The sequence below is a fragment of the Elephas maximus genome, chromosome 3, assembly GCF_024166365.1.
Source record: "Elephas maximus indicus isolate mEleMax1 chromosome 3, mEleMax1 primary haplotype, whole genome shotgun sequence".
NCBI classification, from domain to species: Eukaryota; Metazoa; Chordata; class Mammalia; order Proboscidea; family Elephantidae; genus Elephas; species Elephas maximus.
Window position 1 is genome coordinate 197,846,748 of NC_064821.1, and position 18,494 is coordinate 197,865,241.

Sequence of the window (18,494 nt, forward strand, 5' to 3'; positions counted from 1 at the left end):
GCTCATTGTCATCAGTCTTCCCCAGTTGAGGAGCTTCTCAGAGCAGGGATGTGCTATTCTTCTGGCTCTTGTTTCTTGGTGGTATGAGGTCCTCATGTCTCTCTGCTTGCTTTTCTCTTTTATATCTCAAAATAAATTGGCTTAAAGTACAACCTAATCTTGTAGATTGAGTCCTGCCTTATTAACATAACTGTCTCTAATTCTGCCTCATTAACATCATAGAGGTAGGATTCACCACACAAAGGAAAATCACATCAGATTACAAAATGGTGGACAACCACACAATACTGGGAATCATGGTCTAGTTAAGTTGACATATTTTGGGGGGATACCAGCCAAATATTCTCCCTCTCACAGATATTTTTAACTCCACAGCCACCTGAGTGAATGTCTTAAACTACTGGTGGGGTATAAACACAGGATAGGGAATGGTTTCTCCAGCAGGTCCACAAGTTAACACTATACTGCCACAGTTTCCTTACACACATAAAGTAATAAAATATTCCTTCCTGAGGACATAGTAGCCCGGAAACATGGGTGGCATAGTGGTTAAGAGCTATGTTTTCTAACCAAAAGGTCAGCAGTTCAAATCCACCAGGTGCTCCTTTGTTCCCTGCCTCCCCAGGACATAGAGCCTTTTTCCTTCAGGAATATGTATAGAACTGCCCAGAAGGAAATAGAAGTTAGAAAAGAAAGAGGATACATAACAAATGAAACAATAGACCTAAAAGTAAACAAATTCATTTTAAAATTATATCCTGGTCCAGTTAATATTTACCATTTATAACTTTGCACTCTGTCACTGGAACAACTTCAAACCCCCAAAAGCCACAATATAAGAAGCCAACTCGAGTGTTTCTCCACTGCGAAGGCTACTGCTATCCTTTCACTACTCCTGAAGACTCACAGAGAGCAAGATGGAGAAGCTTCTTCTGGGTGTGCTGTTCCCCACCATTCTGTCAGGAGCTGTGACACATTCAGGTAGGTATTAAGCCTGCTTGGGAAGAACTTATCTCCAAGTTCCAGAGGAACTAGAGTACAACCACATTTTGTTATTGTTGCTGCAGCTGTTACTTTGGGGAAGGTGAGAATGAATGATAGTGTATAAGTTGTCTGTTGCTGCATCACGTTACCCCAAAGCTTAAAATTATAAACATTTATTATCTCATGCTTTCTGTGGATCAGGAATCAGAGAGTGGTTTACCTGGGTAACTCTGGCTTAAGGTCTCTCATGAGGTTGAAGTCAAACAACCAGGAGTGCAGTGTTATCAGAACACTCGATTGACTAAGGACCTACTTCTAAGCTCTTTTATGTAGCGGCCTATGGTGGGAGGGGAGTGGTGGGTGGGCAGGTAGAGTGTGTGCCCTGGGCACTGATGGAGGCAGGGTGCCAATGAGCAGTTTCTATTGGCCATCACAGTTTCTACTGCTAGTTGTTAGAGATCTTTCAGCAATTTAACACTAATTGCCCTAGACGCTATTTTCCATAGATAGGACCCTGCTGGTATGTGCTTGCTGGCAGGATTCAGATTTTCGCTGGTTGTTGAATTGAGGGTCTCAGTTCTCCAGAGGCCTCCCATAGTTCCTTGACACATGGGCCTTTCCATAGGGCAGTCCACAACATGGAAGCTAGTTTCCTCCACAGTTCGTGATCCAACATAGAGAAAACACCCAACACAGAAGTCATGGTCTTTTTATAACCTAACCTTGGAAGTGACATAACACTTCTTTCATATTCTATTCATTAAAAGAGTCAGTCCACACCTAAAGGAAGAGAAAGTAGTTTGGGATATATTTTTAAAACCAACACAGATGGTGATGAGTAAGTATGTACTTGGCATAAAGAAGCCTCATGGATGGACAAAGCATAGCTGGCTTTGCTTGCTATATGGAAACGCTATTACTTCTCATCTGAGAGAAGAAGAGGGATATGGGGCTCTTGTTAGAAAAACAGAAGTTATTACAGGGGCTGGGATGTTCAGTCTGATGCTTCTCAAGGCGTTTGGGCCACGTGAAAGAAAATATGAACTATTAGAAGGAGCTTGGACTGAAATTTAGAGAACCAGTTTTTCCCAAACTAATTGAATTAGCTTTGTGAAATTGCAGAACTTCTCTGAACCTCAGTTTCCTCATTTTCAAAATGGGGAAAAAGGCAACATCTATCTTGTAAAGAGTTGTTAGGGAGATTGGGTAAACCAATTAAAAGAGAAATGTACTTGTGGTGTGTAAAATATTATGAGCCCATTTTTATTATCAGTGAAAAAAAAAAGCTTAAGTGTTTTGGTAATCCACCAGCCTCCCTCTCCCATTTTTTTCTATTACTGCAACTAAGGGGTACCTCATCTTCTCAAGGTTGCGATACTCATTTCTCTATCATATCACTATTAGTAATAAGTTATTCAAAACCTCACTCTCTGGCTAAATGGGCTATTTTGCTCCAGGTTCATATACTGACAAGATTACAAATTAAAAACAAGGAAATAATTTGATCACAGGGTAAAATTCATGGCTTACTTTTCCATCTTCCTAATTCATGTTGTACTGGCTGAAGCTCTCCGTCTCTAGCTATTGAAGACTCTAATCTGTTCGTAGTTCCCTCTCCCTAGGTGTTCTGTTCCCATTCTTTGTCCAGGGTGAGCATTTCTTGAAAAACCCTGGTATCTAAGGAAATAGGAATTCATACTATTTTTCCATTTCCTACTATTAAGCAAAGCTATCTCAATTCAAGACTTCATAGTGCTTCTGTACTATGCCTTCCTTGATTCAATTAGTCATAGTTCTCTAATTTATTTTACAGACCTTTAGTTTTTGTTAAATTTGCCTTCCTATCTTATGATGATTAAGACCTCCTGTTCTCTTGTGGGTCTTATGAGGAAATAAGTCAGTGGTAAGTAATTCCATTATCCTGATGTTGTTGCCATGGGGAGACAAACAGTTGGGGGGTTGTCCCTGAACTGGCACACCAGAGGGGCAAAAAGGGAGCAGGAAGGAAAGTGAAGGCACTATAAAGTTCTGTGCCATGTGGTTTGCACACTACTCTATGTATTAGACTGCACTAACCACAAGGGTTGGTAGTAGTCCAGGATAGCCTAGCCATGGTTCTAGAAGAGCCATTTTATTTACACGTAATTTCAACCACTAGTGTCCTATAGGAAAAATCCCAGAATCTGACCAGTGGGGAGGGGGAGATATGAGGTGCTACATGCTTTATTCATTACACTCAACAAGTGAACCATGTTTCATTTTCTATACCTGGCGTTTGCTGTTCTACTGGGATGAAACCTGCTAGGAAGATAGGCAGGGTTGATGTCTTAGCTTGTACTGCTGTAACAAAAGTGGATGCCTTTAAATAATAAAATTTTGTTTTCTCAAAGTTCTGAGGCTAAAAGTCCAAATCAGGATCTTGGCCATGTCAATTCTGTTCTTGTTGGTAGCCCAGGCATTTCTTGGTTGCATCTGTCTTCCCCAGGACGTGCTTGCTTCTGTATCCAATCTGCTCTGTTTATAAGTCAGCAGTGACTAAGTTTAGGACACACCCTACATTGATATGAGCTCATTAACATGACAAAGAGAACCCTATTCCCAAATAGTGCTGCATCCACAGGTATAGGGGTTAGAATTCCAATGCATATTTTGGGGGGACATGACCATTGATATAAAGTAATAATAATAAAGTTACTGTTGAGTTGATTCGGATTTCGGCGACCTCTTGTGTTTCAAAGTAGAACCGTGCTCCACTGGGTTTTCATGGCTGTGGCCTTTCAGAAGCTCAGTGCGTAACCATTTGTCCCACCTAGGGATTCCAACAATTGATATAAGACATTTTCAATTCCTCTTTTCTATAGGACAGCTATACCAAACCCTGCCTTTTAACACTAACAGTTTACTTATACAGTAACTAAGGTAATGTACTTAAAGAAAATTTGTAGACTCCAGTGTGCTTTATATATTCTCTGTCAGGAGGCAGCATATGTTTCACAGTGAGAGCAAAGCAAGCAAGAGAGTTGACCAAATTTTTGTTACATTGTCTCCTCCACAGATCTGAGAGGAAAGGCGTTTATCTTCCCTCAAGAATCAGACACAGCCTATGTATCCCTGATCCCAAGGGTGAAGAGGCCACTGCAGAACTTCACATTGTGCCTGAAGGCCTTCACAGACCTCACCCGTCCTTACAGCCTCTTCTCCTACAGCACTCAGTCACAGGCAAATGAGCTTCTTCTTTTTGTGAACAAAATGGGAGAGTACATTCTGTACATTGGGAATGTTGGAGCCACTTTCAAGGCCCCAGAGTCACCTTATGCTCCAATCCGTGTCTGTGCCACCTGGGAGTCTGCCTCTGGAATTGCCGAACTCTGGGTGAATGGGAAACCACTGGGGAGGAAGGGTCTGAAGAAGGGGTACTCTGTGGGGGCAGAGGCAAAGATTATCTTGGGACAAGAGCAGGATTCCTTTGGGGGGAAATTTGATGCAAAACAATCTTTGGTTGGGGAGATATGGGATGTGTCTTTGTGGGACCGCGTGCTCTCCCTAAAGGAGGTGGGTGCCTCGCGTTACAATGGCAATGTACTAAATTGGCAGGCCCTGCATTATGAAGCCTCTGGATATGTGGTGATTAAGCCCAAGGTGTGGGTTTGAGCCTTGCTCTCTTCAGACATGATTTGTGTTTAGTGATAATCAAAAATATCATTTGGAATTAAATGCATTGATTTTATTAATTTCGCCTCTGTTAAGATGATGTAAATTACGTAAAGAAAACAAGGGATAGGTAGGCCCTCAACATACATGCTTTATTGTATTGTTGCAAAAATCACTTCAGGTGAATTGCACCATAATTCTCTGTAGCACCAAACTATATGTACTCAAGGAAACACACTCCTTTCAGCATTGGGTTCCAATCTTACAGTGACCTACGCAGCTGTGAGGAGGTCCTATGGGGGTTCTGTATACTCAAACTCAGCAATCTATAAAGATGACATGGCATCCGAAGGGAAGGGACTTTTAAGAATGGGCTACTATAGTGAGCAGGATCCCCAAAGAGATTCTCGAAATTAGCACTTCTCAGAAGCAGGGTTGTGAGAGTGTTTCCTTTGCACTTTACCCAGAAAGGACTCAGGAACCCCAGATAAGGCAAAAATAAACTTCCCTGGAAGCCCTTCTTCACACAGGCAATGTCTATAAAAACATGTATTTCCTTCTCGGTCCTTCCAACATCAGGGATTCCTATGTCCGTTATTTGACATGCACTTCCGACGCATCTTCAGTGGGGGACATTTGGACTGTTCTTAGTGGAGAGTAGAGTGATGGGTGGGAGATACAGATTGATCTCTTCTTACAACAACTCTTACGGACAGAAAGACTTCTGGCAAGTTTTGCCTACTTTTTTTTCCAGACCAAATCCTAAAGTTTTTAAACTTTCTTACAAATCAAGATAACCTTCCCTTTAAGAAAACAATAAAATTAGGAGAACTAGAAGATTCCCAGACTCTTCTTGTCTAGAAAAATGTTTAAACCTGGAGTTTAAAATAGGCACCCAACTGTTCATAGAAAATGAGCTCATCAATGTAATGATGAAGAATCAGAGAAGAATAAGGTATCAAGTAAAATTCTACATAGAAAGAAATAAATATCATTGGACTAATTTCTAGATATGAGATAGCAAGGTTAGTAAGGATGTGGGATTAATACATTTATTTTCAAAAAGACCTTCAGATATCCCTATGCTTGTGAATACAGTATAGCCGATGTGCTACCCCACAGAAAGCACAGATAACTACAACAAAATTCAGCTGCTGGATGTGACCATGTTCCTTACTAACCATGTGAATATATGGGTGGTCAAGACTCACCGAGGGCACAGTTCTAATGTGATCCTCAACAAAATTGAAAAGAACAGCATTTCATAGATCTCCAAGATAGGTGAGAATCTTGAAAGCTGATAACATTTCTTTTGGAATGTTAAGGGTCCGTTACTCTTGTCACTGCCCGAAAGAGAACGTATGATAAGTGAGGAAGGTAGTTTCAACTGTGTTTTCAACACATCTCGTGTATCCACCGTGCTTTCTTTGAAGTTTTAGAGCTCAGAATCTATCTGACATTTAGGTTGCTCTTTCAACCTATCACTTCAAATAAATGTTATGCAGCCTAGTTTTCTGTCATCAACAAACCGATAATAATCAGCCCCCTTGCTTATGATTCTCTACCAGCTGTCCATCTTGTGAGCTGCATCTGTCCATTTCCCTGGTGGTAACCTATGAGATTATTAGAAGATACAGGAGCATGATTTTTTTTTTTTTAAGAGTCAAGGTAGGGAAACTCTGTTTAATGCAACTTCACCACCAAATTTTGCAACTTTCTCTGTACAAAGTAGAAATGACATGATATGATCAAATTTTTAAGCATATAGAAACTGTTCAAGGTACTGAAGATCCTAAGTGAGAGTTTTTTTTTGCCAAAACATGGTGAAGGGCATCCCTTACCTCCTTGTTCCTCAGAGTGTATACAACAGGGTTAAGGATTGGAGTAAAAACTGTGTAAGTCACTGATATCAGTTGATCCTGATCTTTTGTGTCTTCTGATTTGGGCTTGAGGTAGGCAATGGAGGCACAGCCATAATGGATAATGACCACGATGAGGTGGGAGACACAAGTTGCAAAAGCCTTCTTCCGACCCTCGGCAGAGGCAATCTTGAGGATAGCAGAGATGATGAGGATGTATGAAACAAAGACCAAACCCATGGGCACCACGATAACCAATGAACTGACAATAAAATTAATGATGTCATGTATAGTGGTGTCATCACAGGAGAGTTTCATTACTGGGCGGATGTCACAGAAATAATGGGCCACCTCTCTGTCACAAAAGTGCAGTCTGAACACAGAAGAAATCTGAATTATGGCCACAAGCAGCCCAATGCTACAGGCACCCCATACCAGCTGGGCACACACACTCTTATTCATGATGACTGTGTACCTCAAGGGGTTACAAATGGCTACATACCTGTCATACCCCATTGCTGTGAGCAGAAAGCAGTTGTTGATGGCCAAAGTTATAAAAAAGAACATCTGGGTGGCACAGCCAGCCAAGGAGATGGGTTGACTTAGGTCAATGAGGCCGTAGAGCATTCGTGGTACAATGACCAGTGTGTATATGGTCTCTGAAATAGATAGCATACTAAGGAAGAAGTACATGGGGGTGTGAAGGTGACGAGCAATGGTGATGATCATCACAATGATAACATTGCCAGCCAGAGTTAAAAGGTACAAAGCAAAAAATACCACAAAGAGAGTGACCTTGTGCTCATGGAAGCTGGAGAAACCCTGGAAAACAAAATCACTCACCAATGTGTAGTTCTCCCTTTCCATTGAGTAAATCCCAGATCTGAAAGATGGAAACCTAGGCTGGTCAGTCAGAACACTTTAGCAGTCAGTGCTCTACACGGAAGAACCCTAGGAGAAAGAGATAATAAGGATTCTGCTGCTAGATAGATGCCAGATTAATTAGGACAACTGTTCACCCATAGGTAAAAGAAAAATACAAACAGAAAATGATTTCAAGTATGGATATTTATGTATAAGGCTATGAAAGAATAAGTAGGGATGGGTTAGAATGGAAAGAAGGATGCCTGGGGCAAGTTAAGAATAGGCTTCCTGGTGAGTTAAAACAGATGCGTTAGGGAAAAATTGAGGCTAAAGAAGTGGGGAATGCATACTTAAATTTCAAAGGTATCTTATAGTCCCAGATTTTGTTTACCTAAACTTTCGTGGTGTAGTGGTTAAGTGCTACAGCCATTAACCAAAAGGTCGGCAGTTCGAATCCACCAGGCACTCCTTGGAAACCCTATGGGGCAGTTCTACTCTGACCTATAGAGTCACTATGAATCAGGATCAACTTGACGGCAGTTTTTTTTTTTTTTTTTTAACCATAATTTCAATCATCTTAAAAATCCTTCTTTCTGGGTTGTCAAAGAAGACAATGCTTCTGCACCAACCAGATATAAGTGTTTGCCTTCTCTGTGTTCCACTTGTCTGCATCTTTCATGGAGCCTTTTTCACAAATCTTTAACAGCTGCAAATCTGACTATCCTCTGTACCACCATGACCTGCTTTTAAAAACAAAGCTAAAGAGCAACAATAAAAACAAAGCATAGTCCTCCTTTCTTCAGTACTTGACTTCTCTCCTCCTCAGGAAATCTTTTAAGGACTAAATAACCGTTGCTGTTGAGTCAGTTCTGACTCATAGCGACCCTATAGGGCCAAGTAGAACTGCCCCATAGGGTTTCCAAGGAGCGGCTGGTGGATTCGAACTGCCAACCTTTTGGTTAACAGCCAAGCTCTTAACTACCATGCCAACAGGGCTCCAAGGACTAAATATAACCTATCAGTCCAACCCCCTATAGAGTAGTTCAAGTACTAAGTATTGTTCAGTAACTTGGTCCCTTAAATTATGTGTATTTCTACGCATTTTCTAGCTTGTTCTTAGACGTAAATCTGCACAGGTAGTTTACCTCACTACTAGACTCTGAACTCTCTTTTCTACTTTCTTCAGAATTTCAGAATTCTAAACTGGGTGTCTTTGGGGAAACCAGTTTGTACATCTCTGCTTCTATTCCCTGTCTGAGGAGTTATTGGGATCAGAAAGCTCTGAACGTCAGAAAGAGATTGATAATAATAACAATAATAATCCCTTATACCAACAAAGCACCTATTAGTTGTAACATATTTAATATCCTCAGAACCTCATATAGTAAGCAATTATTATCCTTATCTTACAGAAGGGAGATCTAAAGCTTATAGGTTAAGTGGTTTGCCCAAAGTAATAGGTCATAGAGTCAATATTTTAATTCTAAGACAAGTGTTATTTGTCCTAAATAACAACAGCCAGAGAAGCAGCATGATCACCAGTTGAGAAACAAAATATATTTTTTGGTTTTTATTTAAAATAACCAATGCCTTTTCCTCAATTTGGAAACGAGTTTATGTTGAGAAAACAAATTCCAACTGAATTTTTTTTTAAGATCTGATAAATAGAGGAGACTCTTAGCATATCAGTGACAACCCATGTGCATTACCTTTGGCTCAATATTTCCACTTCCAATAATTTTATTTTAAGGAAATGATCAGAGACATGTACTAAATATGTATGTATAGATATATATACATATGAATATACCTAATATACATGTACATATGTTGTTGTGGTTAGATGCCAAGAAGTTGGCTCCAACTCATAGCAACCCTATGTACAACAGGATGAAACACTGCCCAGTCCTATGCTATACTCACCATCGTTGCTATGTTTGAGCCCATTGTTGAAGCCATTATGTCAATCCTCTTATCATGGAGGGTCTTCTCTTTTTTGTATATATATGTTTTTGTGGTGTTACTTATAATAGTGATGCCTGGAAACAATGTAAATGAATAATGGAATGACTAATTAAGTTATGATGTATCTATCTTACAGGAACTATGGAGCCATTACAAATTAGAAAGTGCTTAATGATGTAGAAGAATACTGTAGAGAGATAATTTTCCTTGGAGATGTGGGGATATATTAGTGTCCTTCACTGTTTTCTTTAGCTAAGATTTATTACGCATAGTAAACAAGATAAACTCCAGTCTTGTGTAAGTGGGAAATTAATCCTACCTACACTAAGAAGGATGGAAAAAAATAATAGTCTAAAAAAAAAAAAATAGTCTAGGCTATTTTTATAGGAAATAATGAATTGAGCTTGTGCAACCCTGCAATCCTATCTTTTTTCTCATTTCTCAGGAAAATTATGACCCATCAGCACAACAAAGACCTGTTGAGAGTGATAACGCGTGTAAAGTAGAACCACGGTAGCTAAAAACAAAACGGCTGCCACCTTTTGTGGAATCCATGTTAAAAGGAAAATCAACACTTTATACAACTTTTTTTTTTTCTCTCTACTCTAGACCATTTGGCAAAAATACCTCTCCCCTCCCCCTTAGAAAAATTAAAAATTTCTTCTAAAGGAATAATTTTCTGACTAATCCTGACAATTAATGCTGGGTAAGGGGTTAAAAAAAAAAAAATTTTTTTTAAGGGGTTAATCTAGTTCATTTTATTATTCAGATTTCTCCAATTCATAGCAGACCGGGAAAACTCAAGTATTTGGTTGTGTTAAGTCCTTTGGATACTACTGAATCATAGAACCTTAGAGTTGGGAGGTAATTTAAAAGCACAGCATTTCTCAGAAATAGTCCTCCAAATTTTGCTTCAGTGCTTTTAATCACTGAAAATTTGTAGCATCCATCTTTTTTTTAAGGTACTGAGTTTACTTAAAAATAAAACTAGAATTTTTAAATTATAAACTAATATGCACTCACGGGGAAAAAATCTGTAGCAAAGGGTATAAATGGAAACGTTAGTTATCTTTACCTCTATTTTGTGTTCTCTTGTCCAAATAATTAATTTTTTTATTTAATTTCCAGAAGTTTTCTATGTACAATCACACATATTTTATATCTTTTCCAATTTTACTCAAATAGAATAGATGTCACATACTAATCCACAACTAGTTTTTTTGTTTTTTCATTTAATATTCTATCTGGAACACTTTCCATAATAGTGCGATAGAGCTATCCCACTCTTTTCAATTCCAACAGAGCATAGTATTCCATTATATAAGTGTACTACCATCCCTTCCTGTTTTGAATGGCTTTAGTTCGTAGATAATGCTACTTTCATTATCTATCTTCCTGGAACTCACCAACCTCCACGTTATTCCACCTTCTATTTCCTCTTCAACATGATAGTATTTCAGATATTCAACGATCATTATCATGTCTCTGCTAAATTTCATGCCCTTGAATTCATTACCACAGCAAGACGAGCATGAAGAAATATGATATTAATGGACATGAAAAGAAATACAACCAACCAAATATTAAAACCATAGATGGAGAATAGTAGGATTTTGGAAATGCACATGACATTTCATTTTCTTTTACTTCTGCTAACAGCCACTCACTTCTTCTGACTTTGGCAGTAGGAAGAAGAAGGAGGCACTTCCTAGATAGTGAGCATTCAAGGGGCTGAATCTATTTGGCGAAAGCAGGTAGAAAAACCTTACTTCAAGGAGGCATTTATAACAGAAATCAAAACCCCCAAAGTGAGAAGAATCCAGCCCTCTCCGATATCAGAGAGAGAACTTCAGATGATTGTTATATTTCTTGAGTCTGGGGGCACGGTTCTTTTGGCCCAGGAAATGGCCCAGGAAAAAAATGCAGCCTCTTAAACTCCAGATTTCAGGAGCTTTGGATATTTATTTTCTCCAAAGAAGAGCCAATTCCTCTGCCACAAATCTCCAGAGACCTTCCCTTTGAGAATCACAAAGCGGTAAGGGATATAGAACCTGAGAGCTGGTCTCAAGGGCTTCATTAGGAACTTGGGTAACAGATGAAGGAGAAATGCTTTAATTTATCTACTGACTGTTGGGTGTTTCAGAAACTAACACTGCATTGAATTTTATTCTAGTAAACCACATGAATACTGGATAAACACATAAAGGGAAGATCCTAAATATCAGGACAAACAGAGGTTTATAGGGGCCAGGGAGTCTCCTGTCCAGTTCAGCCTATATTAATCTTCCTTAAGTCTCACTGAGTATTCATCTCTTCCTAACTTTCCCATCTGGGAAATGTATCTCCCATGCTTAGAGAGGGCAGAAGACACTGTCAAACCCCTTCATTATGCTCCCCTTGATTCCTTCTCCTACCTTTCTGGATCAGAATGAACAGCAGTAGATGTCTATTCCGTTATGTTTAGTTTCTGGCTTTGCACAGCCCCCTCCATCAAGACTGTCTCTGTATCTATGGGAGATATTCGAGGAGTCATTTTAGCTCTACCCTGTAAATTGCTGTAAGAATCTTCAACCCAGCCTAAGATTTTTCTTTCTGAAAGAATCCTATGTTCTTTCTGATTACAAAAGGAATATAGGTTTAATAAAGAAACCAAAGAAAAGAAAAAATAAGGTAAAGTAAATCACCTATAATCCCCAACTGAGAACAACATTATTAACATTTCGGTGAATGATATTCTAACCTTGTCTATGCATTCGTATGTGTGTATGTATGCTTACACAACGTACATTAAGTTTTTGCACCTGGAAGGCAGGCCAAAAGAGATTCTCTCTTTTTCAGCCAAGTGAGTGGGGTGAGGGATGTCTGTGGATTAGAATTTGGTAGCACAAGTAATTTCAGCTTCCTTTTTCATTTATTTACTTCACTATTATATTGTATTTCCAGTTAAATTTATGGATAAATATTCTTGTGGTTAGAATAGTAGCAGGAGGATTAGAAAGTCCTATCTTTCTCATATTTTACATATTCTCAGGAGGCTGGCAAGACATAAGTCATAAAACGAAATATTCTATGTTACTAATTACTATAGAAATTAATTAAAGAGTATGTCTTTGGGCACTTCTTTTTTTTTTTAATACCAACGCAAGAATAAGATTGATGGTTCCCATGAAGACTAGAAAATGAAAAATTAAACATAAAGAGTACTCCAGCTTGTCTTTGGTGCTCTTCAAGAGACAGAGGGTTTTTATTTATTTTTTTATTTTAGAAATAACTGGAAATGGAAGGGAAGAAATGGAAAGAAAGAGGATTTTTTATGAGGTTGAAGTATCTTGTTGGAAGTAATTAGTGAGTTAATTACTCATTCATTTTTCCAATAAACATTTATTCAAGATCTAAGCATGCCCTGAACTGTGCTAAGCACCAGTTAAAGAGCAGTGAATGAAACAAATAGCCGTTGACTTCAATAAGTATGAGATGAGGAGGCAAACCAAAAACAGCTGCAATTTTCATATATTGTGATACATGCTATGATAGATTAAGAATGGAATATAAGAATGATAAGTAACCATCTGACATGCATTTTATATGCTAATTGCTTATATCTACCAGGAAGTAAAAGCCAGATGCAGATGACTAGTCTGGTGTACTTACCATTAAAAAAATAAATTAGCTTTCTGAGTAATCTCGTGAATTTTATTAATATCTCAGAGACTGGTCAGCTCTAGAGAGTTTATCATCGAAATTTGGGACCCCGAGGGCTGGGACACAGACTCTGCATCATGGTGGCTGAACCAAGATTTTTCTAATTTATAGATTCATTGGGCTGTTCTTGGTTCTTTCCAACTTGATAACTCTGAAGCATTTGGCACAGTTAACCATTCTCCATCTTGAAACTCTCTTCAGACTTTATTTTGTGACACTTCTGTCTCAGGAGTTTCTACTCAAGAGGAGCTTACCAGGTGAATCCATGCAGCATAGAGTGTGCATTTTTCAGTCTCTTCTACATTCAATTAATGAGTGATTCAGTCAATTCGAGGTTGAGAGAACTTCTATGTCACTGTTACCATTTCAGACAATGATTAAACTAAACATCTAGATTAACCATCTATTCACTCCATCATGTCATTCTGATTTAATTAGCCATCTAGCACTTGTTACTATCTGGTTTTTGTTCATTTATTTTGTTCATTTCTTTATTGTCTTTCTTCCCATGTGGGATTGTGTAGTCCTTAAGGACACCTTGCGGGGACTTAATAAATATTTGCTGAATGAATAGATTTAAAAAGTTGTTTCAAATCTGGTCTCTCACCCCTTCCTCAGTCATAAATTTTTAGCTAAAAATAAAACAAAAAGCCTCATGATTTAGCTCTGGATTTGCACTTATTAGGTATGCAATGTCACACAAACCGTGCTCTGGGGTTCAGGTTTCACAGTTCTTAAAATGAAGGAATTTAAATTGATTATCTTTAAGGTACTTTTTTATTTTAAAATTGTATTTTATATTTCTCTACTTTGGGACTTAAGATGAAGCCTGATCAGGAAGCTGAAAACACCATCTTTCTGTCCAGCCACTTCTAACATACATTTCATGGTTATCGTCAGTTCTAGCATCCTCCCTGCACTCTGATTTCAACTCTTTTCTTTCCTCAGCTTCCACTTTCAAATCTCTCACTACCTCCTGCTGACTTTTCTTTTCACATTTGTCAGCTTTGAGACAGCATCACAAAAGATGAAGTTACTGTACATCCTGAACTGTTAAACTAGCTGGCCAGGTTAGGGAATGGAAGATTTCATCAACCAGGCAGCAGGAGTCATCACTGCTCTTTGGGGAACACCACAGTGCCATGTTGTCCAAGTAACCGAGCTCTTATCTCCCTGAACTCCTACAATCTTAAGTGTCAGAAAATGCGTAGAGGTTATACCTGCAGAGCACCTTAGAGCTCATAGCCCAAAATTTCCATTTCATAAGCACCACTCTTTTGAGAGGATTATCAACTTGTAAGGTATAAACACAAAATCATTTATTTATTTATTTTCAGTAGTTCCTACTACTGTGCTCACATTCTTGTTGGGTGGCTCTCTAAATGACATCTTAGACTATAACCTTCACGTTACTAAAAGAGCCTCATATGGGTTGTCAAACACGATTCTAATTCTTTTTCTTCAAAATTTGATTTTTTATTCTAATCAAAATTGTCTCCAGTATCAACATCCCCTGCACCTCATCTGTCCTCAAGCATAGGATAGGTTTTAGCTCCAATGGCTTGATATGAGCTAAGGGCTGGGTGAGAATGGGCACACCACCCACATCCCTTTCTCATCCCCACATTAGTCTGTCTTTCCTTTTTGGGGAGGAGAGAAGGGAGAACAGAGAAGGAAAAGCAACTGTCCACGGTGTGTTAGCTGCCAGCTCCTTGATTTGTTGTAACTGCTACTCCTGTATATGAACACCATCTCATAAGCAGAGGTAATGTTGTAGTAATGTCCTCTTTTCATTAGCTGTCACCATTTGTCTAGCATCAACTGATTGTTGTTCCACTTGTCAGTCATTCCAATGTAGACACTCTCATGCGAGTACTTTTGTGGGTTCTTCAGAGGAACCTAGGTCCTGATCATCTGCACAGCTCTAAGGATGGTTTATCCATCTAAGGCTTAATCTATTTTTGAATACCTCAACCCTCACTGCAGGCAATCTGCTCTACAGACTCTTATTACAGTGCCCATCAGGTAGGTATAAGCAAGATGGGACAGCGAGCCCTGGTGATACAACCATTAAGTGCGTGGCTGCTAACCAAAAGGTTGGTGTTTGAACCCACCCAGTGGCTCCAAGGGAGAAAGACCCGGTGATCTCCTTCAGTAAAAATTACAGCCTATAAAACCCTATGAGGCAGTTCTACTGTGTCACATGGGGTCTCTTTGAGTCAAAAATTAACTCAATGGCACCCAGCAGTAACAACAATCCGTGGGATACTCACTTAGTCTTGCCACAAGAAATGAAGACATTATATGCTAAGTCCCAGAACCCCCTTTCTCAGCTGTATCACCTCGTACCTGCCTCTTCCTACAAGCTCTAGCAGCATTACATGGTGTGCCAATATAATACCTCACAAACTTTAAGGCAAAATACGATCATTAAGTTCTCATCTTAGTGGAGTGGAAAGCATGGTCCAATCAAACGCTGTGGAAAAAGCTTTGGGAATCCAAGTTGAAAGCCCTTCTTCCCCATATTTAAGAGCTTGTCTAACAGCACCTACTTTATAGGATTCTTGTGAGGATTAAATAGAATGATACACAGTGCTTGATACAGAGTAAGTGCTAAATAAATGTTAACAATTATTATTGTTGCGGTTATTATTTTTATTGGAACACATCTCAGTTTGTTCTTTACTATTTCTGTCTATGGAAATCAATTTTTGACAGCTTCAGGTGCGGTTAGGAAACCTAACCCAACCCATTGGCATCGAGTCAATTCTGACTCATAGCGGCCCTGTTAGGCAGAGTAGAACTGCTCTTTAGGGTTTCCAAGGAGTGCCTGGTGGATTCGAACTGTGGACATTTTGGTTAGCAGCCGTAGTTCTTAACCACTAGGCCACCAGGGTTTCCCTGGTTAGAAGGAACTTCCTTTTTTGCTTCCTTATAAACCCTGGTGGCATAGAGGTTAGGTGCTACGGCTGCTAACCAAAAGGTCGGCAGTTTGAATCCACCAGGCACTCCTTGGAAACTCTGTGGGGCAGCTCTACTCTGTCCTGTAGAGTCACTATGAGTTGGAATCAACTCAGTGGCAATAGGTTTGGTTTGGCTTATCCTTTGCCCCAAAAAAGAAACCCACTTCCGCTGAGTCCATTCTGACTCATAACGACCCTAATCTTTACAGAAGCAGACTGCCAATGTTTCTCCCACAGGGTGGCTGGTGGGTTTGAACTGCCGACCTTTTGGTTAGCAGCTGAGAGCTTAACTACTGCACCACCAGGGCTCCTGAATCCTACACAGTACTGTCTATTATTATGCACATAACCAACCAACCAACAAATAAACCCATTGCCATCAATTCTGACCCATGTCAGTTCCGTCTGTTACAGAGTAGAACTGCTCCACAGAATTTTCTTGGCTGTAATCTTTAAGGGAGCAGTTTGTTAGGTCTTTCTTCCGCAGAGCTGCTGGGTGGATTTGAACCACCAACTTTTAGGTTAGTAGTTGACTGCAAACTGCTTGTGCTATCTCAGGACCTATTATGCACATAGCAGTTGTTTAAACGAGTTAAGAAATACACTGTAATATCTCTGATACAACACACGCTTCTGAAATGAGAATTAGCCCGTATGCTATTGGTACACTGACGAATAATGTCAATATAATGTGGGAGTTAGTTCCTACATGATTTTTCCCAGTATGTTAATGTTTTGCTGCTGAGCAACAGCAGCTGAACATAAATGTTACTAACTCGGTGGGACACGGCAAGGGAATAGAGTTCCCAACATAACGACCACTCACGTCAAGGCTTTCTTTTTAACTGTCATCCATGTATTTGTCTTGGCAGTGTTTACTGTATGGTTCTGTATGGATTTGTGCATTTTCTCCTTGTCACCTCCTTCCATAGAACTACCGTTACCTTGTAAAAATATTCAGTCCCATATCTACTGTTGGTTTTATTTATTTATTAAGAACTTAATATCTTTTTTAACTGTTTAATTTATTTAGTGTTAGTGCTTATGGCAGTGCTTCTCCACACTGATGAATCTGCCACAACCTTTTTTTCCCCCCCGCATAAGATTTGTTATTTTTAGTGTGTTTTGCAGAAAGCAAAGTTCTTTTTTTAAATAAATGCACATAACATGTCACAGCAGAAACACCTGTGTTAGGCTCAATAAATATTTATTGAATTGAATGAATGAAAATCATTTCTCCCTTTTTGCCTACTCAAGGACATAACTTCTTCAGTTATCTGTTTTCATTCCCTTATTCTCTGTCTCTGCTTACTGGGTTATTCCTATCAGCTAACAAACATGAGGATCCCTGGTGGTGGAGTGGCTAAGAGCTATGGCTGCTAACCAAAAGGTTGGCAGTTCAAATCCACCAGCCGCTCCTTGGAAACACTATGGAGTAGGTCTACTCTGTCCTATAGGGTTGCTATGAGTTGGAATCGACTCAACGGTAATGGCTTTTTTTTTTTTCTAACATGATATAGCTTCTCACATAAAAATAAAAGCCCTCCCTTGACCCTACATCTTCTTACATCACAATCTCCTAGAAAAACGTCTTAGAAAGTTGTTTACACACGCTTTCTCTACTATATCTCACTTCGTATTCACTTTTCATCCCACTTCTTCGATCTGGCTTCTGAGCCTGTTAAACTCCACTGAAATTGCTCCTGTTAAAATTCCAAACACTCCCATACTTCTGGGTCCAAATAATAATTTTCTTTTCTTGGTCTCTCAGCAAGATTCAATAGAACTAACCATTCCCCCTAAAATTGTACTCTCGTCTCAATTTTAGTGACACCATTCCATTTCCTGAGATTTTTCCTACCTTACTGGTTGTTTCCTCTAGCTTCTTTTACAGCTTCTCCCCTTCTATCCATCCTCTAGATATTGGAATTCTTAGGACTCTATCCCATCCCCTTCTCTGTTCTCTAGGTACTTTTTCTCTTTGCCTGACCTCATCTTACTCCAATGGCTTTAAACATATGACAGTGACTCTCAAATTTATGTCTCTAGCTCAGAAATTTTCTCTGGTCTCCCAGCTCTTGTAGCTGCTACTTAACGTAAACACATAGATATCACAAAGATACGTTAAATTAAAACATCTCCAAACTAGAACACTTGATTTTCCTTCCCAAAGTGGCATTTCCTCCCCAAAATGGCATTTCCTCGGTCTTTACAATGTCATAAATGGTACCACCATCTACCCAGGTATTAAAGCCAGAAGTTTAGGGACTGTATTTTATGCCTCACAATCTATCTGTGAGTCTTGTTGATTTCATCTATAATGTATACCTCAAACCCATTTACATCTCTCTATTTCCATTACCATCTCCCTAAGCCCATCTGTCATCATATTTTATTGAACTACTGAAAATACCTCCTAGCAATCTCCCAATTTTTCTTCTAAAAATATGTACCAGAAAACAAATGTGGTCTAGTATCTCACTGAACATTAAAATTAAAAATATTT

The 18,494-nt window shown here is 39.1% G+C and overlaps 2 protein-coding genes across 2 annotated transcripts; one reads left to right on the forward strand and one right to left on the reverse strand.

The window, feature by feature from the left end:
- The first annotated feature begins 808 nt into the window (after nucleotides 1-808).
- On the forward strand, nucleotides 809-4,635 carry LOC126071519 (mucosal pentraxin-like). The gene is made up of 2 exons (XM_049875707.1): nucleotides 809-981; nucleotides 4,040-4,635. Exons 1-2 carry the CDS (start codon nucleotides 918-920, stop codon nucleotides 4,633-4,635), a joined length of 660 nt encoding a protein of 219 aa, XP_049731664.1. The 5' UTR covers nucleotides 809-917.
- Nucleotides 4,636-6,410: 1,775 nt separating this feature from the next.
- Nucleotides 6,411-7,361, reverse strand: LOC126071520 (olfactory receptor 10J1-like). Its single transcript, XM_049875708.1, has one exon. The coding sequence runs from the start codon at nucleotides 7,359-7,361 to the stop codon at nucleotides 6,411-6,413; it is 951 nt and encodes a 316-aa protein (XP_049731665.1).
- Between the last annotated feature and the right edge of the window lie 11,133 nt (nucleotides 7,362-18,494).